At 37.2% G+C, this 25,301-nt stretch overlaps 1 protein-coding gene across 2 annotated transcripts in view; it reads right to left on the bottom strand.

Annotated features, from left to right (window-relative positions):
* GRM7 (glutamate metabotropic receptor 7) overlaps nucleotides 1-25,301 on the bottom strand; it is an 862,204-nt gene that overhangs the window by 409,502 nt on the left and 427,401 nt on the right. For both annotated transcript variants that reach the window (XM_047851063.1, XM_047851065.1), the window contains exons 3-4: nucleotides 12,779-12,920; nucleotides 4,522-4,676 (exon numbers count right to left, since the gene is read on the bottom strand). In XM_047851063.1, the coding sequence (XP_047707019.1) occupies nucleotides 4,522-4,676; nucleotides 12,779-12,920 (297 nt within the window). The remainder of the gene's footprint in view (nucleotides 1-4,521; nucleotides 4,677-12,778; nucleotides 12,921-25,301) is intronic.

The raw sequence follows: 25,301 nt of genomic DNA, 5'->3' as shown, positions 1-25,301 counted from the left end.
GGATATGAGCCAGGAATCTAGAGTAGGCTACAGAGGCTTGAGCCACTGACCTGCACCCACATTCTCCCAATCTTTGTTTGGACCTGTATTGTGTCCTGGTCTCTCTTCCTCCTTCGTATCTCCATAATTTGCAAGCTGGTTTTTAGGGGGAAAATGTAAAATTATTCTAATATGATATTTTCTTGTTTATACTTTTTTTTAATCACCTGTCACTTCTAAATTAAGTAGGCAACTAATGAGAGCAAGGACCTGGTCTAGACTGTCACTTGCTATATCTCACTGTTTAGGTTGATGCCTGATACCCTGCTAGAGTTTACCAGTATTTATAAAAGATTCAATAAACCAATTGTCATGACACTGAACATGCAAAACTCTCATTGCTCTCTTATTAAACCAGTTATAGCTCTAAAAGGCATATGCATTGCTCAGAAATAGCACTGTGGTTTAAGGCAATGTTTTCTTTCTTGTCATTTTCTGCCATTCACCTACAAAACCTTGTGATATGTGTGGAACATTCTAGGTAATCAAGGAAGGCTAAAGTAGGACACATCTAAATTGGAGCCAGAAATATTTTAGTTTAGCTCTTCATAGCTTTGATCTCCAGTTTTAGGAAAAATAAAGAATTCATTTCAGTCTTGAATTAAAAAAGCATGAAATAACCAACTTTTTATGCCAGGTCCAGAGCATTTTTTGTCTCTCCTACATAGATTGCAGATTTAATTCAGGAACCAAGCTGTTCCACAGACACATTTGAAAACATCACCAATAGTCAGAACTATTATAGTTAGCTTTGAAAATCCACCCTTCATTACACTAGCTCCCTAATGTTAATGATTATAGCAGAGATGAAAAGATACTGGTCCACAATCCCTGTTGACTATAATTAGAGGCTGCCTTGGACAGCCTATTCTCAGAGAAGCAGAGCACTTTGTAGGGCAAAGAGTTGAAAGCAACATGGACATTTTTTGCTCTGAGGACTTGTTGGGGGCTGGAAAGGATGACAGAAAATCCTAGTTAATGGGGCAACAGAAAAGAGGAAAATGCCAGAGATCCCTTGGCTCATCAGACAATTCAGAGACACTGAAAATTACAGAAGTGTTTTGGCTCAGGAGCTGGAGGAGAGCTGCCAAGTTGTGGAGACGTTCTCCAGATATCCTGTGAGTGTTGGGCAGCGATCAGGGCCATGGCCGACCTTTCCCGGGCACAATTCCTATCAACATCAAATTGAAAGGGGGAAGAACAACACACTTGGCTAGCAAACACAGAAGCCCTTTCTTCTATAAATGGAGAATAAATACAGATAGAAGATAAAAGAGGATGAGCACTACTCTCACAGAGGCCATGTGCTTCCTAGCAATTTTGCCTAAAGCAATTTATTGTTAATTATTCATGCAGATAGAGAAAAGACCAGCCAAAAATTCAGATCTTTGCTGAACATGTTCAAAATATAAATCTAAAGAAAAGAAACATGTTGATTATTGATTGTCTTTTTCCTGTTTGCATTTGTACATACAACATTACAAAACACAAAGATACAGGGATATAGGAGTATTATAAATATTTGGAGGATGTTCCACGACAGTAGAAATCAATATGGGATATTTATCAAAAAGAAAAAAGAAACATTAGACAGGAGAGGAAAACTTATTTGCTGATACAGAATATTCTCCATTTTATTAGTTTCATTTGGGATATTTCATAGCTTGCTTTACAAACCTTAGTGCAAGCAAATGCATTTCTTTTTGCACTTCTTTAGGAGTGTGTCACTATAAATGCACAGTGACAATCTTGATGTCTCATCTCCTAAGTGAGCAAATCTAGTCTGTTCTTTGTAGCAATGCACATAGACAATATGGCTAGACATAAGCCACACACACCAGCCAAAAGGAGAGAGAGAGAGAGAGAGAGAGAGAGAGAGAGAGAGAGAGAGAGAGAAAATCCTCATTTTTATCTGGTTAGGAGCAGAGAGTTTTGTATAAAGAGTTGCTGCCCTATCGTGTTCCAATTTTAACAATATCTCTCTCTCAATTCATTGTTTGGAACAACCCCTCCCCAAAAGAGAGATATAGATATAAATGACATAGATATAGATATAGACATTGATATAGATACAAATGTAGATATAGATATGTTTTTTTCAGATCTAGGATGTTGTTTTGTGTTTGATTTAAGAGCTTTGCATATCACCCCTCTCCCCACCCAAAAAAGATAACTTTGTGTACCCCTAAATACACAGCAGGAAATTTTTTTTCAAGAATTTATAAAAACTTCAAGATACTTAATAATTTCCCTAAATATTACGAAACTGGAGCTAGTAACCATGGAGTATAGGCATCCATGTCATGCGGCATCTACAGCCAAGGAAGAAAGGACCTCACTCATTCCTTACTTGCTTTCATTCTCACCTGACTCTTACACTTCACTTCTCCATAACATCACCTGAGTGAACATTCTAACCACCTTTGATCACATTCTACTTTCCAGACACTGCCCAGACTTTCAGAATAAAGAACACTTTCCTTAGCATAATTTCAAGACCCTTCATAATCCAACTCTGGCCCGTTTCCCTGCCATATTTTATGGCAGGATGTCAGGTGGTCTGTGATTCCTCCACCCATCTCAGCATCCAAACACTTAAAAATCTGTTTGAGTATCTGCCATATGCAGGCCAAGGGGTACTGGTGCTGGGGGCACAATGCAGGGCATACATAACAGATATGTTTCTAGACAGAGACAAGTAAAGAGATGCTACAATGGTAGGGGTCATGAAGGATGCCACAGAAGCAACAGAAAGGGTGTCTAACCCAAACCTGGCTGAGGTGGAATGGTCACATGTAGCTTCCAAGGAAAATTAATGTCTGAGCAAAGTCCTAAAGGACAGAATTAGGAGTTAATTAGGCCAATAGTGCAGTGACTGGAACTCTAGGAGAGAAAAGAGTTGTCCCAATGCCCTGTAAGTGGGAACGTTTTTAAAGAACCATAAGGATTTCAGGATTTCAGGGTTGTGCTGTAGAATGAATTATTTACTGTTATCCCAGCATGCCCTGCTCCTTCACTCTTCTGTTTCTGTCCCTGGGTTGGGGGTAAATGGTGTTCTTCTCCTCACTTGCCTGATACATTTCAAGTCATGACTTTAGCTCCTCTCAGGAGTATCCCCAACTGCAACACCACCACTCAGAGAAACTTCCACAGTATCTCCTTTGTACCCTGTGGTATCGATTCCATATTGCATTTACAGTGTTTCTCATGTTACCCAGTCAATGGCTATTTTTGACACCTTCTCTCAGCTCTGTATGCCTTGAAAGTACGGATTTTGTCCTCATCTTGTTTTTCAACTCTCAGAACAGAGCAAGACATATGGTGGATACTCAAAATTTTTAGTAAAAAGGAGTGGAGATAGTTAAAATGTTATCTTTTATTTTTGCAACCCATCTGCAAATGCATTGGTCTGTGTTGTAAGATAAGCAATCTTCTCAGGACACGTACTGGGGAATGAAATGAATTCAAAGCCTCCCAATGAACACATGGGTGACTCATGGGATCTTTATCTCCCCCAGATAACACAGAAAGGCAACAGTGACTGAACCACAACCTGGCTTGTTTAAAAAGGTCTCCATAGACCATGCAGGCTTCTGGGAAGAATAATTAATTATACTGGAGTGGAGACAGAATAGAAAGAAATGCAAATATTTGATCCTTTTTTGAGTGAGAGGATAGAGGCTTTTTTAACATGCAAAGCAAGCATGTTTTAGGGAATCTTTTGAGACATGGTCCACCAGAAAAGAAACACAAAGCAGGATACCAGTGGAGGAGTTCCTTTTCTTCACAGTATCTTCTTTTCAAAATAACTTTTCTTTTCAAATTAAAGGAGAACATAAATTGTAATCAGCAACTTCTGTTAGATCGGAAGGATACCAATAAACACCCTCTCCTCCTTCTTCCTCTTGAAGACTCTTTGTAGCAGCAAGGAAGGCAAAGGAAAAGAAAGAGGCAATGATTTAGGAAGGCAAGAGAAAGAGAGTGAGAACAAAAGAGACCCATGAAGGCAAGGTGATGTTGGTGCCTGAGAGAGGTGGTGTGTAGTGAGATCCTGGGGGCTGGAAGACACTCCACGAAGTAACAAAGAAAAGAATCCCCAGAGTTATTCTGCTGTAGAAATAATGGATACATTGCAAAGGGAAAATATTCTTTCAGAAAAATGCAGTTCACTTATGTACACTTGGATTGTGTTATTATTTCACTTATTAATGGTGATGCTCTTCTCTCAGAAAGCTCTGGTGCCACAATAAAAAAAATGAGAATTTTGATATTATAAAAACACATGATCTCTTCAAAAGAGGACTATCAACGAAAAGAACAGACCAGATATACGGCCTAATGTGCATTTCACGGCTACAAGTTTGAAATTACACTGCATATATTATGTAAAAATACCAAATCCTCAAAGAGACGCCTGACTGAGCCATCCTGCGTGGCACAAACCAGTCTCTTAGCATATTTTACAATGGTTAAAACCCATACCTTCGACTGTTGCTCGCTTGGGCTGAATGGTGATGGCTCCTTCTGCAATATCTTCATGCTGGTGCAGTGGGTTTATTTTGGAACCCCAGCTGTCTGATCCCACCCAAAGAAAATGGCCTACTTGGTCAGCTCTTTTGGCTGCTGCAAGGATCTGCCTGTGAAAAAACAGGAAAAGTTATATTAATGATAAGGAACAGCTGCTGAACGTATATATATCAATTAGGAATCAAGCAGAAGGAAAGCAAGCTACCAGTTCTCAAAAAGTAAGTAATCAATGGCAAAAAAGAAGCATGTCAAAGGATTTATATCCCTGCATATATAAAGAAATTTTATAAACCACTAAGAAAAATGATCATAACAGCTTGAAGAAAATAGGCAAGAAACAGTAAAAGACAAATGACAAAAGGAGAAATATAAATAACCCGTAAGCTGGAGATACATATTCATATACATTAGAAAGGAGGGAAATGTAAAATAGGGTAAGATATCACACTTGCTGTTCATGTTGACCAAAAGATTTGTTTTGTTTTGTGAATCTGGGCATGGGGCTGGAGAAATGAGAGTTTGCATTCACTGCTGGTGGTCTATATAATTTCTGGAAAGCACCATGTCAATCTAAATTAAGGGTCTTAAATTATTCATTGAAATGAACAAGTATGCCATACTTGAAATTTTACAGCCCAGTTTTATAAATAAAAATACTATATAAATGGGGCACTTGAGTGGCTCAGTCAGTTAAGTGTCTCAGCTCAGGTCATGGTCTCGCCATTCCTGAGTCCAAGCCCCGTGTCGGGCTTTGTGCTGAAAGCTGAAAGCTCAGAGACTGAGTCTGTTTCGGATTCTGTGTCTCCCTCTCTCTCTCTGCCCCTCCCCTGCTTGTGCTGTGTCTCTGTATCTCTCTCAAAAAATAAACATTTTATATATATATATATATATATATATATATATATATATATATATATAACAAGGGCAACGAGGCAAATAAAACAAAATTAAAAGTAATCAATCATGGTACAGTTATTATAATATATTTTTGGAAGAAAGAAGAGGTGGATAAGGTGATTGCATTTGTAGAACAGAGGAAGCTACAACTAAGAGTCCTCTGGTGGGTCATACCACAAGAGAAATGATTTGTTTGTTTCTCAAGACTTGGACATACTTTGTCACATAGGTACATGGCCAAATTCTTTTTCTTCTTGGCAGAAAATGGAATGGTAATTTTCTATTAAAACTATAAGGAATAGGTTCTGATATTGTAAACATCCAAATACCAGAAAGTTGTGAATGAGAAATGTTGAATTAAACCTGTTAATTATAAGTTAAATTTATCACTAAGTATTAAAATGGTAAGACTCTCTGGGAAATTTACACTTCTGCCTACAGAATGCTGAAAACTAAGAGAATGTCTCCCCCGGGAGAAAACAACTTTTCTCAAAAAATCTGGACCACCCTAGAAGAATAATTCTATATACTGCCATAGAGAGACCCTTTAATGGAATGGCAACTTGGATGTCTGACCAGACCACTGAGAGCCCTTTTAGGTGATATGCACTGTCCATGTATCAAGAACTCTTTGGTCTTTCTTTCAAATGGGAACTTCCAGAAATCACCCGTAATTGCAGAAAATCTCCAATGTAAACTAGAAACCAAATAAGTTAACACAAAAAGGAAACTGATGTATAGTGGGGCAGAGAAACATATAGAAAAGAACAAAAACAAATATATTTAAATAAGAATTATCATATCTTCTGTAATCAAGAACGAGATAACATAGAAAATAGAAACAAACAATGGGAAATAGCTCTTAGTTATTGAAGTATGTTAGAAAAGAAAAAAAAAAAGAGTGAAGAAAATTATCCAGAAAGCAAAACAACAACAAAAAGGTAGAACACATTTCAGAAAATATAAGAGTCTTAAAGAATGAATCTAGGGACACATATATTCAGCTAATAAAACTTCCAGAACAAATATACAGAGACAACAGAGTGAATTTTGTAACAATATATTTTTAATGAAGAAGAGACCAAAAAATTGATAATATGAATTTCCAAATTTAAAAGATTCACTCAGCAAAATAATGGGGAAAAATCAAGCATGTCACACAATTTAAGATTTCTGGGGAAAAAAATTAAAATATCCTAAAAGCTTCCAAAAGAAGATCAGGACACAGGGAGAAAAATAAGAAGCAGAATATCACCAACCCCTTAATAGTAAAAACAATCAAACAAACAAAAACCAAGCAAACAAAAGATGATGGATAGTGGAGCAATGCCTTCCAAATTCTGAGAAAAAAAAATATTTTATAATCTGGAATTCTAATATTTAACACACAAAGAATCCCAGTACTAACAGAATTAGCATATATGTCCTCTAGAACTTACAGACTTTTCCATCCAAAATTAGAACCTCAAACTCCCTGCAAGTTACAAGTCCTACAACTCATTAGCCACCATAGCTATTGGCTTAAAATCATTTATGTGCCAGGTATCATGTAATTAAAAATAAGTCTGAAGCCACCTGGATGGCTCGGACAGTTGAGATTCCAACTTTAGCTCAGATCATGATCTTGGGGTTCATGAGTTTGAGCCCCACATCGAGCTTACTGCTGCCAAGACTGTCAGCTCTGAGCCCACTTCAGAGCCTGCTTCATATCCTCTGTCCCCTGTCTCTGCCTCTCCCCAGCTTGCATGCTCTTAAAAATAAACACTTAAACAAACAAACAAACAAACATGAAGCTATGCCTAACTGTTCCAACTACTAAGTAAATATGGAGAATGAGAACATTTTTTAGGCATGCAACACAAAATGTTTTCCTTGAATTTAGCCTTTACTAGAAAGTTTTGAAGAGCATGCTACAGCAAAATGAGGAAAGAAACCATAAACATAAATGAGTGACAGGGAAAAATTTCTTACCATGATATAGATTGGTCCAGAATAAAACAGGAAGATGGATATTTGAGAAGGTAAGTGTCCAGGAAAAAAAAATGGAACTCATGGATTATCTTTCACATGAATATATGGAAACAGATATGAGACGTAGGACATTAGTAAGAAAAAAGCAAGTAAAAAATCATCATATGAATGCTTTGAAAAACTAAACCTTTTACCCAAAAAAATCATATCATAGAAAAAAGATCTGAGGCTGTGGTATATAATATTTATATAATCATAATAAAGCACCTACTTGTTTCTGTTAAATGAAAACCTTATAGGATAACGTTGAGAGAATAGGGAGGGTACAAGTGAGCCAAATTCTACCTAACATAAGAGGAATTAATAGATAATATTCAAACTTAATAATTCCAAAATTGTGTTATTGGCACATTATGCAGATAAGACAGGAAGAAATAGCTGAAAGAATTAAAATAACTGCTCAAAAAGAGCTTAACCAGAGAGTCTGAAGGGACTGGACACTGCTCTTTGTATCAAAGTGTTTCACTTATATTTTAATTTTTATAGGTGTTTTTCGTTTTAATAAAAATAAACACAATCAATCATTTGTACTCTTGGCCTAGAGATACTATTTCTGCTAATCTATGCAAAGGAAATGTCAAAAACGCTGTCAAAAATGTATGTTCGTTACTGCAGACAACCTAAAGGTAGAGCAATAGGGGACTGTCTAAACAAACAAGAGTGCATTCAAAGGATGGACTAAAAAGTAATTAAGAATATGCTTCATTAGAAAAAAAAGTGAATATACTTAGCTTTCCACAAGCACTTGTTAAAAAAGAAAAATCAATGAATAAAAACTGCAATAGGTTATTCAAGTCGTATATAATAAAAGCTAGCTAAACTTTGCCAGTGTATGTATATATATACATAGTTAGAAGTACAGGGTCATCTGAGAGCACAGAAAAATAAGGATACTGCTAAAAACATATTGTTAACCTAACAGTCCACTGAGAAGGTGTTGCTGAGATTGAAGACAGTGCAAATGCAAAGGTGGGCAGAAGCCAAGTAAAACAAGGAAGAAAAGACAAAACTAAAAAAATGCAAAAAGTAGATGTTCACTTTAATATAAATGTAAAACTGTGAGCTTATTTTTAAGATAACTAAGAGTAAACTATTTAAAAATACTTATGGTTAAGTGAAATGTGAATTACAAACAGTGGAAGATAAAAAGTGAGAAATTCTTTTGGGGAAAATCTGTATGTTTGGGAACAAGTGATGGTAAACATTAAACCAGAATTTTATTCTATCTCTGATTATTGGGATTTCACATTTTATAGAGATTATTTAAAATCATTGCTTGTGATTAGTTTCTCTAACCTTAATCTTTTCTAGATAATCAGGGCAAAGTAAACTTAAAGATTCCTTTTAATAAAGAGCAACAACAACAAAAAACTTTACCATGTTTTTCACTGGATGTACAATAGTTATTTATTACTTTTATAATCAGAAAAAAAAGTGTTTCAGAAAAAGGATCCACTATTGTCTAAAATTCAAATTATCAGTGGCCTTGACTTACTGAGCATTTGTCTTAGCTTTAAAATCTAGATATTACTATCTTCTCACTGCTATTCTCTAACAAAGTATTTGAAGTTAATGTTCTAAGAAATCTCAAAATTTCCCATTTACAGTGTAAATCTTCTGAAAAAAGAAATAACATAATATTGTGAGTTAACAGTACTCTTCAGACATTACTATATTTGAGATCATGTTTTAGAAGAAACATAAATGCACTTAAATTTTATTACTGCGTTCAAGAACTATTTCTGCTATCACTGCTATGGATCACAGTATACAATAATATTCAGCACACAAACCCCATAACAAAAAGAACAAGCATAATTATTGAGTGGATTGTATGCATTTTTACAGCCCAAATTAAAACCACACATTATCTACAAGTCAAGAGTATTATGATGAATTAGTCACCAAAGCTATTTGCAGTAATTTTTGCATGACATATACCATGTATTTAGAAATAAACACAAAGCCACACCTTATCAATACTTTGAAAATGTGTAAAATGATGTATGAAAAATATTTATGAGACAATTAAAAAGGAGATCAATAGAGATGAGAGAAATAAGCAAAAACAAAACAAAAGAGTAATATTATGAAAACAAAATCTTTCAAGTAACTACCACACAAAGTGTAGAAGAAAATGGCCTAGGAGCAACATATTAGAATTTTGTAAGAAGAGAAGTAATACATTTAAGGGATGGCCAGAAATAGTTTCGTGGAGAAGAGCATATTTGAGACAGACTTTAAAAATGGACAATTTCAACAGGTAGAGAAGGAGAGAAACAAAAAACACCATCAAAGGAAGGAAGGAAGGAAGGAAGGAAGGAAGGAAGGAAGGAAGAAACAAACAAAAAAAAACAAAACACCATGGGGAGAAGCAATTAGAACTGCTAGAGGACCAGAGCCATGCATTTTGGGTATAGAAGTGGATGAGTGGGGATGAGGTCTAAATGTTAAATTAGGACCACATTTTAAAGCATTGTGAAATTCACATAGAGAAGCTTATCTTTAAATTAATAAAGAGTGTGCATTAGCATAGTGAGTTCACTCATTCATTTATTTGGTACCATTTCTTGAGCATTTACTATCTACCAAACACCATGTGAGGGACTAAAGTACAGAAGGAAGTCCAAAGAGGTATCACCTCTGCCTCCACAGTGCTTACAGACTAGTGGAGAATATGGACACTAAACAAATGATCAAGCGATGCAAAATAACATTAGTGACATAAACTATGAAGAATTTGCGAAAGGTGCATCATTCAGAGACATCTTCCCTCAGAAAGCCACACTAGAGATGGCACTGGAATGAGAAACTGAGGAAGGAAAAAAAAAACATTCTAGGCAGGTAGAAGGGAACACACCAAGACCAGGGAGTGAGGAAACACAAAACATGAAGGAGCAGGGAATGAAGTAGGACTAGAAAGGTGGGATGAGGCTGGATAAACAGAAAAAGAGCTTAAAAGGATTTTCATTTTATTGATGGGAGAACTGAGGCCTCAGAAATTGGGAAGCAGGATGGGGGTGAGTGACAGTGGGGAGACTTCCCAAGGTGACACAGTGCTCATTAGTTGCAAAATACCTCAGGGATCTCAATTTCAGGTTTATTATGCTTTACATTTAATAATCCTGCCACCCTAGGTCAGAGCTTAATACTGGGAAAGTGATAGATGGATTCAGAAACAACATTTAGGGTGTGTGTGGAGGGGAGAGGCACAAAATCGGAAGGCTGACAATGATGACAGTGCAGTAATCCAAGCAGGATGCAGTAATGTGCTGAGCCCTTAAACCTCACTCTGAAAGAAAGATACTCACCTTCAAATTAAATGGTGTGTTTTGAATTCTAAGACAGAGACTAAATAATTCCATCCAGTTCTTTCATACCAGTGGAGATATACACCAGCACAACCTCTTTGGAAAACAACATTCATATTGGAATACATCTTTGTTCTGGAAACTTCTTTTCTAGGCATTTATGTTGAAAACACTTATAAGATAGGGGTGCCTGAGTGGCTCAGTCAGTTAAGCATCCGACTTCGGCTCAGGTCATGATCTTGTGGTTCATGTGTTCGAGCCCCATGTCAGGCTCTGTGCTGACAGCTCAGAGCCTGGAGCCTGCTTCATGGATTCTGTGTCTTTCTCTCTGCCCCTCCCCGACTTGTACTCTATCTCTCTCTCTCTCTGTCTCTCAAAAATAAATAAAATATTAAAAAAACACTTATAAGATAAATACATAAAATAATATAACTGCATTTATATGTTTGTGTTATATTATTACATATCTATTGCATAAAATGCATATATTAATAATCTGTATTTGCATATTTATATTTGCATGCACAGATGTGGAAAAGGAAGTTTATTGCAGCATTATTTATAATTACAAAAGTCTGCAAATGTCAATCAATAAGGCAGCATTTAGACAAATTATAGTATGGGTATAAGATGAAATTCTGCACAGCTATTAGAAAGACTGGATAGACAGGTACTTATATTCATAGACATCCATGATAAAATAGTGAGGAAAAGCTAGCAGGGAATACAACAAGATGTACACATAGTATGCCACCATCATATAAAAATATAGACTATCTCTAGAAGAGTATACAAGAAGCTGGTCACTAGCCACTGCAGCTGAAAAAGAGAACCTGTTAGCTGGGGGGAGGCGGCAGGATGAATGGAACTTTTTTATAAACCTAGATTTTTAAAATATTTTTAAGCAAGTGTAATTACTATTTATTCTAAATAAATAAATATTCTGGACCAAGGTGGTAGTGGTCAGAGAAGAAATCAAGGCACATTTGTGTCTTAGAAACATATTCCAGATCCACATAAGAGTGAAAACATGTGGTATCTGTCTTTCTCTGTGTGACTTATTTCCTTAGCGTAACACTCTCCAATTCCATCCACGTTGCTACAAAAGGCCGTATTTCATTCTTTCTCATTGCCAAATAGTATTCCATTGTGTATATAAACCACAATTTCTTTATCCATTCATCATTTGATGGACATTTAGGCTCTTTCCATAATTTGGCTATTGTTGAAAGCTATTTGGCTATTATTGGCTGCTATAAACACTGGGGTACAAGTGCCCCCATGCATTGAGGAGGGCATCTGTTGGGATGAGCACTGGGTGTTGTACGGAAACCAATTTGACAATAAAGTTCATATTAAAAAAAAATACAAATTGAAGATAATAAAAAAAAAAGAAAGAAACATATTCCGGACACATTATGTTCTAGAAACAAAGGTTAGCTCTATATAGCTTGGCCAAGAATGCAGGAATGAGGAAAACAAGTCATGGTTCCAATCAGATTTTTTACTCCAAGAAGAATCAAGATAAGAAGGGGAAGAAGTGGACTGGAGATGTGGAGGTGGACAAGCTTGGTTTGGAACATATTGAGTCTAAAGCGGTAGTAATATAGCCAGAATTATAAGACGTTTTCTCTTTTACATTAAGAGGAACCATTCTTCGGATAAAAGTCTGTTACATTTGGGTATATTTTTAATAAAAGAACCTCTGAAAGGTCCAGTGGTTTTCTCTTTTTACAAGTAATTGAATACATTTATTTTGCTAACAGAGGGGAAGACATGACAGGAACACACTGCTGCTTCCGTGGTTGGCTACCACTACGTGTGTAGGGGAGAGAGCACGTACAGACTTCCCCACTATGTAATTATAGATTTGCTTCTGTGCTATCTTTTCCCCTTTCTCTGCCAGTATCCTGATCCTTCTGTCTCCAAAAGTTGCAGCATGCATATTAATGAATTACACCAGTCATCCTTACTTTATATCCTCATCGTTGGCAAAAATCACGACGGCCCTGGAGTTGGGGGTGTCCAGGAGCTGTTTGATAATTCTATCAAAGTCAATGGTTCTGTCTTTGCGCTCTTGGGGGATTCTCACAGACTGTGCAATGCAGAGCCCACCTGTTTAAGAAAAGAAAGCAGAGTGTCAATAAAGTTCCCTCAGAGATACCAAAGGAACCAGGGTAAGTAGCTGAGGAGGAGGGAATTTTGATTTCTGAGTACATAGCACTTTCTTGGTGATGCTGCTGAATGAGGATGGCTGCAGGTATTATGTGAAGTCCTGAGCTGTTGTTCATAATAGATGCATCCTCCATGATATTGCACAGCCTGATTTTCTTAGTACTGCACTTAAGAATGCCCAGGAACACCATTGATACTGATCCTGGGGAGACAAATTTAGGTTGACAAAATGGGTGGAGGAAGGTCTTTAAAATGAATGTGATACACTACAAGAAAACTAAAATCAATAAACTACAATAAAAATGTACTGAAAGAGTTAAAGCTCAGGTCAATTTTTGTGACTTTCCTGGTGTTTGCATTCCCATGTTTTTTTTTTCTTTCACCTTCATATCTATCCCAACTTCTAAAGGTCAGCCAATGGAATAAATCTAAAAATAAAACAGCACCATCAAAAACACCAACTACTATAAATCACAGTAACAAACATTTATTGACCAGATAATATGTACTCAACCCTCAAATATGTGTTTTTATATATGTTATCCCATCTTAAAAACTTTATAAGGTAGCTGGTATTATGTATTTTTTGTTAGAAAGAAAGGGTATTAAATTAAAGAATAGATGTGTTTATTCAGATTTCTCAGAGCTGTTATGATATTAATTGTCATGAATTTCAAGATAGAAATATGCAGCAGTTTACTAAGCAATTGATGTACTCCTCATGACCCCATCTCTTGGTTAGTAGTAGCTCCTGGATATAGTACTTTATAAAACACACTTTAAGAAAGGCTGGTATATGGGGCGCCTGGGTGGCGCAGTCGGTTAAGCGTCCGACTTCAGCCAGGTCACGATCTCGCGGTCCGGGAGTTCGAGCCCCGCGTCGGGCTCTGGGCTGATGGCTCAGAGCCTGGAGCCTGTTTCCGATTCTGTGTCTCCCTCTCTCTCTGCCCCTCCCCCGTTCATGCTCTGTCTCTCTCTGTCCCAAAAATAAATAAATGTTGAAAAAAAAAATTAAAAAAAAAAAAAAGAAAGGCTGGTATAGGGGTGCCTGGGTAGCTCAGTCAGTAAAGCGGCTGACTTTGGCTCAGGTCATGGTCTCACAGTTCATGAGTTCAAGCCCTACCTCGGGCTCTGTGCTGACAGCTCAGATCCTGGAACCTGCTTCAGATTCTGTGTCTTCCTCTCTCTCTGTGCCTCCCCTGCTCATGCTCTCTCTCTCTTGCTCTCTCTCTCTCTCTCTCTCTTTCAAAATACATAAACAAACAAACATTGAAAAAATTAAAAAAAAGAAAAGAAAAAGAAAGCTTGGTATATGGGGCACCTGGGTGGCTCAGTTAGTTAAGTGTCTGACTCTTGGTCTTAGGTCAGGTACAATCTCATGGTTTCATGAGTTTGACCCCTGCATTGGGCTCACACTGGCAGCACAGAGCCCCCTCTCTCTCTTTGTCTCTCCTGTCTCTCCTGCACTCATGCTGTCTCTGTATCTCACAAAAATAAATAAATAAACTTTAAAAAAAGAAAAAGAAAAGAAAGGCTGGTATAGGTGAAAGGGGTAGAGAGAATATTTGTAGGAAAGGCATCAAAGGCCATCCAATGGGCAGAAGACCTAGAGGTGAAGAGGAAAAACTTGTTCTTGTAATGTGGTTGGGAGATATCTATTATTAAGCTTACATCCTGAGCGTGGACAACTGAGTGGATGATACTAGGCTTCCACAAACATAACAAATATGAAACCTCATCCAAAACTGAACCTTCATTACACTTCCATCCTAATCAGTGTTAGTTCTCTGTAAGTGGCTCTTAATTTTCAGTGTGCACAAGATCACCGATAGTCTGTTTTCAAAATGTAGAGTTTCAACAACACCATCAACCAACTTGACTTAATTGACATTTATAGAACAATCGAGAGGACAACAGAACAGTACACATTCTTTTCAAGTGTAAGTGGAACATTTGTTAAGCTAGACTATATTCTGGTCCATTAAAAAACAACAAGAACAAAACAAATTTAAAAGCATATAAATCATACAATGTTATCAGACCTAACAGAATTAAACTAGAAATCAATAACACTTGGAAATTAAACAACACACTTCTAAATAACCCATGGGTCAAAGAGGAAATGTCAAGTGACATTTAAAATATTTAAAACTAAATGAAAATAAAAGTGGAACATATCAAAATGTATAGATTTCAACTAAAGTGGTATTTAGGAGAAAATTTGTAATCATCAAATGCTTATGTGAGAAAAGAGCAAATATTGAAAATAGCAACTGAAGCCTCTCTTTAAGGAATGAGGTGGGAAATGGCTAAGTAACTGTCCCCCCCAAAAAAGCAGAAAGACATAATAAAAGAGCAAAATCAATTAAACTGAAATCAGAAAAAAATAAGAGAAAAATTTAAAAAACAAAAAAAAATCTGCTTATTTGGGAACATTCATAAAATTGGTAAATCTCTAGTCAAAGCTGACCAAAAGAAATAAGTCAAAAATTATTCATATCAGGAATAAAAGAGGGGCTAACCTTACTGATTGATCCCACAGGTAGCAAATGGTAGTAAGGGAATATTATAAACAATATACTTTTGCCAATAAACTTATCAAATTAAATGAAATGGATGACTTCCTTGAAAGACACAAACTATCAAAACTGAATGTGGGATATATAATCTGAATAGTTCTAAATATATTAGAGATACCAAATTCATACAACACACACACACACAAACTTCCAAAAATGAAAGATCCCGCCTCACATAGTTTCATTGATAAAGTCTACCAAACAGTTAAGGAAGAAATAAAACATGATCTATACACTCTTTTATTGAAAAGAGAAGAGGAGAGAAAATAACTCATTTCATAAGGTCAGTATTATCCTAATACCCAAGCCAGATGAAGATATCATTTTTAAAAAGACTAATACCATTCATGAACATACTTGCAAAACTTCTAAAAAAACTACTAAACAAATAAATCCAGCAATTTATAAAAAATAGTAATATATCATAAACAAGTGGATTTCATCCAAGGATTGCAATGCTGATTCATTATTTGAAAATCAAGTATTATAATTCATATATGATCAGATTAAATAAGATAAACCATATATGATCACCTTCATATATGTGGAAAAAGCACCAAACAAAATTCAATATACATTCATGATAAAACTAGGATCAGGTGAGAACTTCCTAAGACTAATAACAGGCATCTACTAAAGGCCTGCAACAAGCATCATGCTTAATAGTAAGAAATCACAAGGCAACTTTTTCTTCTCTTAACACTCTTATTCAACATTGAACTGGATGTCCTTGTCAGAGAAGTAAGTGGGGAAAAAAGAAAAGAAACAAAAGGCATACAGTTTGCAAATGAAAAACTAAAATTGTCTCTATTTGCAGATGACATAACTGTCTAGGTAGAATCTTCTAGAACTAAAAGGTGAGTTAAGCTAAGTTGTGGGACAGAAATTCAAAATACAAAGGTCATATATCTACAGATCAGCAATGAACAATTATAATTTTAAACTAAAACAATGTCATTAACAATATAATAAAAAATGTGGTGCTTATGTATAAATCTAAAAAAAATATGTACAGGAGCTATATTCTGAAAACTATGAAACATGGCTGAAAGAATTTTTAAAAAATTAAATAAACTCTCCCCAATTTTACCTCTAGATTCATTGCAATTTTTTTTTTTTTTAATTTTTTTTTTTTCAACGTTTATTTATTTTTGGGACAGAGAGACAGAGCATGAACGGGGGAGGGACAGAGAGAGAGGGAGACACAGAATCGGAAACAGGCTCCAGGCTCTGAGCCATCAGTCCAGAGCCCGACGCGGGGCTCGAACTCACGGACCGCAAGATCGTGACCTGGCTGAAGTCGGACGCTTAACCGACTGCGCCACCCAGGCGCCCCGATTCATTGCAATTTTATTCAAAATCTCAGCAACCTTTTAAAATACACTAAAACCTTGGTTTGTGAGCATAATTCATTCCCGAAGCATGCTTTTAGTCCAAAGCACTTGTATATCAAAGCGAATTTCAAGAACCATTGGCTCAGTTGTGATCATGTGACATTTGGCATCACATGCTATGCATATTGCAAGACATCACCCATTTATCAAGTTAAAATTTATTAGAAATGTGTGCTTGTCTTGCAGAACACTTGTAGAACAAGTTACTCTCTATCCAAGGTTTCACTGTATGTATCAATAGCAAATTCTAACAGTTATACAGAAAGTCAAAGGAACTAGAATAGTCAAAACAACTGAAAAAGAGGAACAAAACTGGTGAACTTTCCAAATTCAAGACTTACTATCAATCCCAAGCTACAGTAATCAAGATGGTGAGGGGTTGGAAAAAGAACAGACACTTAGATCAGTGGAACAGAAAAGAGGTCCAGAAACAGATCAATACAAATACAGTCAAGTGATTGTTGGCAAAGATGCGAAGGCAATCAGTGGAGAAAGGTACTCTTTTAAACAAGTGATGCTGAAACAAAAAGATATTCATGCACAGAAATAATTACTCGACATATACTTCATACTTCATATAAAAATTAACTTTAGGGGCACCTGGATGGCTCAGTTGATTAAGCATCCAACTCTTGATTTTGCCTCAGGTCATGATCTCACAGTTTCATGAGTTCTGGCCCCATGTTGGGCTCTGTGCTTACAGCACAGAGTCTTCTTGGGATTTTCTCTCTTCCTCCCTCTCTCTGCCCCTCCCCTGCTCACTGGTGTGTGCACTTTCTATCTCAAAATAAGTAAATAAATAAACTTTAAAAATTAACTTCAAATGGGTGATAGACCTAAGTCTAAAATATGAAACTAAAAAAACTTTCAGACTGAGACAAAGGGAAATCTGTAATGACCTTAGGTTTTGCAAAGAGTTTTCGGGTATGACAGTAAAACCCCACACTGTAAAGACCAAAATTGATAAATCAAATTTTATGCAACCTTAAAACTTTTGTTCTATGAAAGACAGTATTAAGAAAATGACAGCTCAAGCTGGAGACTGGGAGATAATCATATATCTTACAAAGGATTTATATCTACAATACATAAAGTAATGAAACTCAGCAATAAAAAAAGAAAACTCAAAATGGGCATAAAATCTGCATAGACACACACACAAAATAGATGGTAAATAATCACAGGAAAAGATCAGTCATTAGGGAAATGCTAATTAAAACCACAATGATATAATGCTACAATACCTATTAAAACAGTTTTCAAAAAATCCAGCAATATCAAATTCTGGAGAAGATGCAAAGCATAGGAATGTCTGCTCATTGTTGGCACGACTGTACAATGGTACAGCCACTTTGGAAACCAGTTTGACATCACAAAATGTTAAATGTAGAGGTAATCTATCAAGCATCAGTCAGTTCCAATCCTAGGGATTTATCCAGATGAATTAAAAGCTTGTACTCACACAAATGTGCACACAAATGTTTACAGCAACTATATTCGTAATCACTAAAACTAGAAACAACTAAGACATCTGTCAACTGGTGAATAGATCAACAAACTGGTACATCCATACAACTGAATCCTTCTCAGTAACAAAAAGGAACTGCTGATTCGTGGATGAGCATGAATGAATTTTAAAAGCATTTTTCCAAGTCAAAGAAGCCAAACTGAAAAGACTACATATTGTATAATTCTGTTCATATTGCATTCCAGAGAAAGCAAAACTGTAGGGGTGGAAAACAGATCCATGGATGCCAAGGGTTGAGAGGAGGTGTTGAGTACAAAGGGAGCCCACAAGGGAATTTGGGGGTAATGGAAATGTTCTGATGCTACTGTGGTAGGAGACACATGATTCCACACACTTGTCAAAACCCTAAGAGCAACACACCACAATAATGCAAAATTTAAAAGATCAGGTTTTATCAGGGGATCCTAGAATGGAATGCAACTGTGACAAATTAATCTAATGGCATTACTAATATCTGAGGCAATTTTACTGATGGAGATGTGTAGAAAATAAGTTGATCTAAATAAACAACTTTTAAAAACTGCACTTTGACTGGAAAGTCTAAAGCTAGAGAGTAAAAGAACTGAATATAAAATGGTACTCTGATTTGTGTAGTTTTCACAGGGATATGAGTTAGCAATTCTGGAACTGCTGTCCATATTTGAGTTGGGTTGAACAAAACAGTAAATTAATTATAGATAATGTCAGATAGGTTTTACACTGTTGAGGAATTTATGCATAAGCAGAAAAGGCAGGCTAGAATGAACCATGTGATGCCAGAAAGGGTCAGAAATATCAGCATAAACTCATGTTTTAGAGAGGGAGAGATATGCTTGTATACATGGGTTAGTATACATACATATGTATCCTAGCACCATCCACTGAGAAAGCCTCGAAGCAATGACATACCAGAGCAAACAGCCCTCTTACTACACAGGTGTTGGTTTGGAAATATCATCTTTCAGAAAAAAGAAACAGAACTCTTTGAAGAGATGGCTGATTCTAAGGCTGGGGCAGGGCACATACAAAATGAGGCTGTAGTCAGGAATTAAGAAATACACAAAGGCAAAAAAAAATATGGGGTTACGTCAACAGGACACAAAAGCGACCTAAAAATGTGCCCAGTGATCAAAGCTCGAACAATATTAACAAAATAAGGAACAATGGTATTAAATAATTATCCAAAGACTACAATACACACTTACAAACCAATACTGAAATAAAAAAGACTAAATAAGTAAATAAGAAAGAAGGAATGAATTTTCTGTACAGAACAATTCCAAGTAATAAACGTAGAAGGAATGAGAGAAATGGAATATCACCATTAGAACATTATAGTAATAATTGTTGCACATCAGAGTCACTGATAGATGCTAAAGTTAGTGTGGGAAACTATAAGGAGACACTGAACATTTATACAGCTTAAAAGTATTTCCCTCAAAATATTTACTAATTACTCTAGTGGTCTGAACACATGCCTATAACTTCTTTGACACTATTCCTTTGAGTTAAGGCTGTACTTAGTGACTTGCTTCTAAAGAATATATAAAAGGAGAAAGCGTAACTTAGGAATGGAGAAACCTGGCAGACACTGCTTTAATTGGATCACTAAGTGAACATCATTACTGATAAGTCATGTGGATTTCATGGGCCCTCTGATAGGATGTGATGTTAAGGGCACCCCATTTGTGTTTCATTCTTCCCCTAAATCCATAACCTTCATCTAATCATGAGAAAATATTATAAAAATCCAAAGTGAAGGACATTCTACAAAATACCTGACGTGGGCTCTTTGAAACTGTAAAGGTCAAGAAGTCAGACTGAGGAACTGAAAACCGGATTGGATCCTGGAACAGAAGGACACTCATGTAAAAAACTAGTGGAATCTGAATAAAATCTGTATTGAAGTAGTATTTTTCCATTGTTAATTTCTCAGTTTTGATAAATGCATACTGGCTGTTTAAGATATTAACATTTGGGGTAACCTGGAGAAGGGTATGTGGGAATTCCATCTTTGTAACTCCTCTATAAATCTAGAATAATTTTTAGAAGTTTACATTTGTGTATGCATATATATGTATACTTCTATCTACCTACCTATCATCTACTTAGGTAATCTACCTAGCCCAGATCTTACCTCCAATGAATGCTTATTTAGTCAGCAGTAAAGCAGGCCCAGGAATCTGAATTTCTAACAATAATACTTAGGTATTAGTTCACTGGGAGGACTTGATAAAATACTCATTTGTGGCCCCACCTCAAGAGAATCTCGCTCAGTGTGATTAGTAAAGCTTGTGAATTTGCATTTCTAACAACTTCCCAAGGGATTCTGTGTTGCTGGTCTAAGGACCACACTTGGAGACCATTGCTCTAACTGATACGTATGCAGGTAGCTATGGGAGCATATTTTCAGAAGTATTCACTTGGGCTCTCCAAACTGACTGTACCCAGCTCAGGTGGAAGTACCATATTTGCATACATATTTTAGTCAAACTTTTTGTAGAGAGCTCTTAGGAGGGTGAGATACGGAGAAGGAAGGAAGAGATGGATCATTATACATGGTTATAAGGTTTACAACGATGCAGAGAGAGAGAACAACAGGAGAAATATCCCTGAGAATGGGGACCACAATCTCCATGCCGTAATTCCTCCAACTCTGGAAAACATCATGGAGTAGGGAGAAATGAAACCATATGCAAACTGTCCTGGGGCTGCTGGGGAGAAGAAATGGCTACTTTACCACCTTCTCGGCAGGAGAAGGGGAATAATTCTGGATGGAAACCCAGCTTCCCATCAGGATTCAATTACAGCTGAGTGATTAAGCAAATTAGAGCAAACTCCATTTGGCGATGTGATTAGTGGAGGGGCGGTCTGCACTCACGGATTTAGGGCTCACCCAGTGCACACTGGAGGAATCCATGCATGGAGTTTTGTGATTACAAAAATGAGATGGTCGCCCCCTCTCAAAGAGAACTGCTCACAGGTGTGCAAAATCAAACAACACAACAGAAGAGTGAAATTGGCTATTAACATGTTAATGGGAATGAACATGCTCATAAAACTAAAATCTTAAAAAAGAAAGAAGATTGGAAAACAAAGGATGAGAAATAAAGCTGTTTTGATCTTCTGCTCTTGGAAGGCTTGAGTGGTACCTCTTTAAAAGACAGTTCATTTGCCTCACCTCCATAAGGGAATGTAGTAGGTTGAAAAATCTATGTGTATTGTACATAGATGACTTCACCTCAAGTATTCAGTCCAAAGTGTATTATGCTAGAAATGTGTCACTGTGGAAAGTAATGCAAGAAGCCTTAGTTCTATTCCAGCAAGGAATGGAATGGTCTACATACAAGCACATACATGCCCACACACACTCGAGGTGTCCTGGTATCAGTTAGCTTATTTCTCAATAATGGTGGATAACTCAGTACACTACATTCTCCTCTGACACATATCCATATTTCCATCCTAAACTGCTGCCCTATTCAACGCTAAAGTTCTCTCTCTGGTTTGTGTTTCAGCTTAGACCTTCTTCACAGTGGATTCAACTTGCCTGCTGTTGCATTTCTGCTGTTATTTGGTCACCAAGGTATATGAGCAACTATCAAAACCTTAAGAATCTCACTTTTGAGGGGCATTACACATGCATATGAAAGCTAAATGGAGTTTCATGGTGCAGGTTGTCATTGCAACTGCCAAATTAATTTTCACTTCTGTGGGGAGTAAACATAAAGGAAAAATTGAGCAGTATAATCATAAATGTTGCAAAAGAAGGGGCATAACACAGATAGGATAACGCCATTCATGACATGTCAGTTTTGATTAAGAAAGCCCACTGGCAGTGGCTGGAGGAGGGAGATACAAGCCACTGAGGTAATAGAAAGAATTTCAGAGTCTCAGAAATCAATCAGCTTCTCAATTTGAAGCTAAAAACTGATCAGTTTTCTGTCTGCCCATGGTAGCTAGCAACCTGTAACAGCAAGAAGAACCTCAGGAGTTACACCACAAACTGTTTCCATTAAAAATACTTTTCTCTCTTAATGAGAATGGATAGTTTTTCATATAATAAGCAGAAGCAATAGGAAACCTTTTAAAGTTTGTAGTTCTATCCTATCAGAGGTTATACATTGTACAGTTGTACTGATGATCTGCTCTATTATTTAGATATGCCGATTCAATTTTGTAAATATTGAGACTCTTATGTGAAAGTCTCTCTAGGATTTGTTAAAGAAATATTATATGAAAGCAGGAGCCTGAGAAATAACCTTATCTAATTCCCCATTCTGAATGGGGAAACTGAGGTCCAGAGGGTTTAACTGTAGTAGAAGGACTGCCAATTTCTGAGTTTTGTCTGTGTGTCAGATACCATTCTAAGTGCTTTATGTCATTGACACAGTCCATTGTCATACAGCCCTATAAGGCAGGTGTGCTAACATCCTCATTTGGACAGGAAGAAACAGAGGCATTCTCAAGTTAAGTAACTCACCCCCAGATCATAAATTTAATGGCAGGGAAATATAGGATTTTTGTCTTCTTATTCTTCATGCTAAGTGATAACACAACACTCTTGCTCTCCTATACTTCACAATTGAGAGAAGAGTAGGATAAATGTTGTATAAGCAAAAAAATTTTAAAAAGGGTAGACACAAATACATCTTGTTAGATAAATCACCAAAGGCTTTATGAAAGAACTTTAGTCTTAGATGGGTTATAGCACATCTGTGGAGGGCGTCAGTGGAAAAATACATAATGAAGAGAAGAGAGAGATCAAACTGGAAAGGTCATATTGGATAAAATTGTCCAACTCTCCATTACCCCCCCTTTTTTTATTTGCAGATAGATACCTGGTGCTAAGGGAAGTGAGCCCTCCATTCCCAAGCAACAACCCATCATTGATCACCACCAAAGGGGCCATTTCTGTTTTCAAATCTCCAGCATCTTTTACAAGTAGGAATGACCCTGTTAGTCATCAAACAGACATAAATTTTCTGGGGACAGTTCTGGAAAACTAAAACTGGGGGGGGGGGGGTGGGCTGTAGGGCAGGAGGGAGTGAGAGGGTGAAAGAGAGAGAGGGAAAGACCTTGCCCTTCCTCCAGCATTCTGGATGTTATGTCTGGAGTTTTTATTGTCCTTTTGGTATCACTGGGACACAGGAAAAATGATGAAAACCAACACACTAAAAAGGGGAAAACAGAAAGACAGAACCAGAGTTCCTGAAGTCATGTACCACTGAGCAGAAGAAATGTCAGTAACCACTTACTTATGGACTTCCTGATATGGGAGAAAACAAACCACCTTTTAATTTAAATTACCAACAGTCAATTTTATGTTATTTGCAATTGAACATATTCCTATTTTATCCTTGCCATCCAAAAGTTCTACACCTATAAAGAAGGGGTAGAAAATTCCTGACAGTGAAAGAATTTCAAGGAAGCATAAAAAGCAGAAGAGATACCAGGGATCACCACTGCATAGAGAAGCTGGGGAAAAGGGACTGATTGGCACCCCCATGTATTTGTGGACAAGACAGTTGGGTAGGAGAGGTAGACAAAGCGAAAGAGTAAGGAGTAACATGGAAATTAGAAACAGTACCTAGGGTTGGAGGAGGGGGGAGCAAGGATTTTGGTGATGGAGGCATATTTGTTGGAAGCCTGGGAGTTAGGACTTAAGGGTTCTTCTTTTTCTTAGCCATCAACTCTCTATTTGTTTCTATTTAATCTTTGACATATCCTTGTCCTTTTCTGGATTGAGAAGGGAGAGAAAGGAAAGGAGGAAGGCAGGAAGCAACGACAGATTAACATGCCAAGAAAATGCTCAGATACCAGAATATAAATAACATTTTGGGGAGCACGGAGAGATGAGCTTACCTGCAGCAAAATATAATAAAATGCAGTAGTTAGACAGATGGGGCTGGGCTTGTATGGAAGACTTTGTAACAAGAAACTAGAGGTTTGGGCAAGAAATGTTCTGCTTATACCCTGCCAATGAGGAAAGAGCAGAGCTCATGTACTGTTGCACATACTCATACAAGGTTACTCCATCACATCTCTTGGCCTAGAAATGTCAGACTGCAAGTCTCAGTTAAACATGTTTAGGAATTTCAGTGGTGTCATTTTTCCTGAGAAGAATTTGCATCATATTTTGGAAGACAATGAAGCTTGAAGCAATCTTGAGCAGAACCATGTATGTTCTAGCTGACTTGATCTTAGAACCTAAGAGCTGAAATAACACTTCGCACAACCCTCCTGTTGGAAAGATGGTGAAAATGGTGTAGAGAGAGGAGTCAACATGCTGGAGAAGTAGGGGGACCTGAAGTTTCCTTGTCTCTCAAACATAGCAAGTATTGAGGCTAGAAGACTTAGAATTGCAAGAATCTGGGCTACATAGTGACAAAAACATCTCTAGGGGCCCACAGGGACAACTTGGTGGGCCATAGGTGCATGACTGAAAAATGGGAGAGATAAAATGGGGAGCACAGACTTGGAGGAGAGGGATCCCCTTCTGCAGAGAGACAAAAGGACACGAAAGACAGGCTATGGAAGTGTAGGACAAGAGAAAAACCACAGATCGGGGAATGGAAAAAATGGAGAAAGAACCAATTTCTATCTCATTCTAGGATTGCCGGGCTTTCTCCAGACTGGGGCCTGCTGCCCTGTTCACATGTCTGGGAAGGAGGGAGCCAGCTCTGGGCTCTGTAGCCAGCTTAGAGGCTCAAGCGGAGAGAGCAATCCTCTCCCTTGAGTGCTGTGGGAAGAAGAAATATAGCCTCCAAGGACAAAAGACTTTGAAGGCACCTGCCAGCCAGAGGCCCTTTGTTGGATGGCTGGGTAGAGTGGCACTATC

The sequence above is a fragment of the Prionailurus viverrinus genome, chromosome A2, assembly GCF_022837055.1.
Source record: "Prionailurus viverrinus isolate Anna chromosome A2, UM_Priviv_1.0, whole genome shotgun sequence".
Lineage (NCBI taxonomy): Eukaryota > Metazoa > Chordata > Mammalia > Carnivora > Felidae > Prionailurus > Prionailurus viverrinus.
This window is presented reverse-complemented; position numbering and strand designations above follow the sequence as displayed.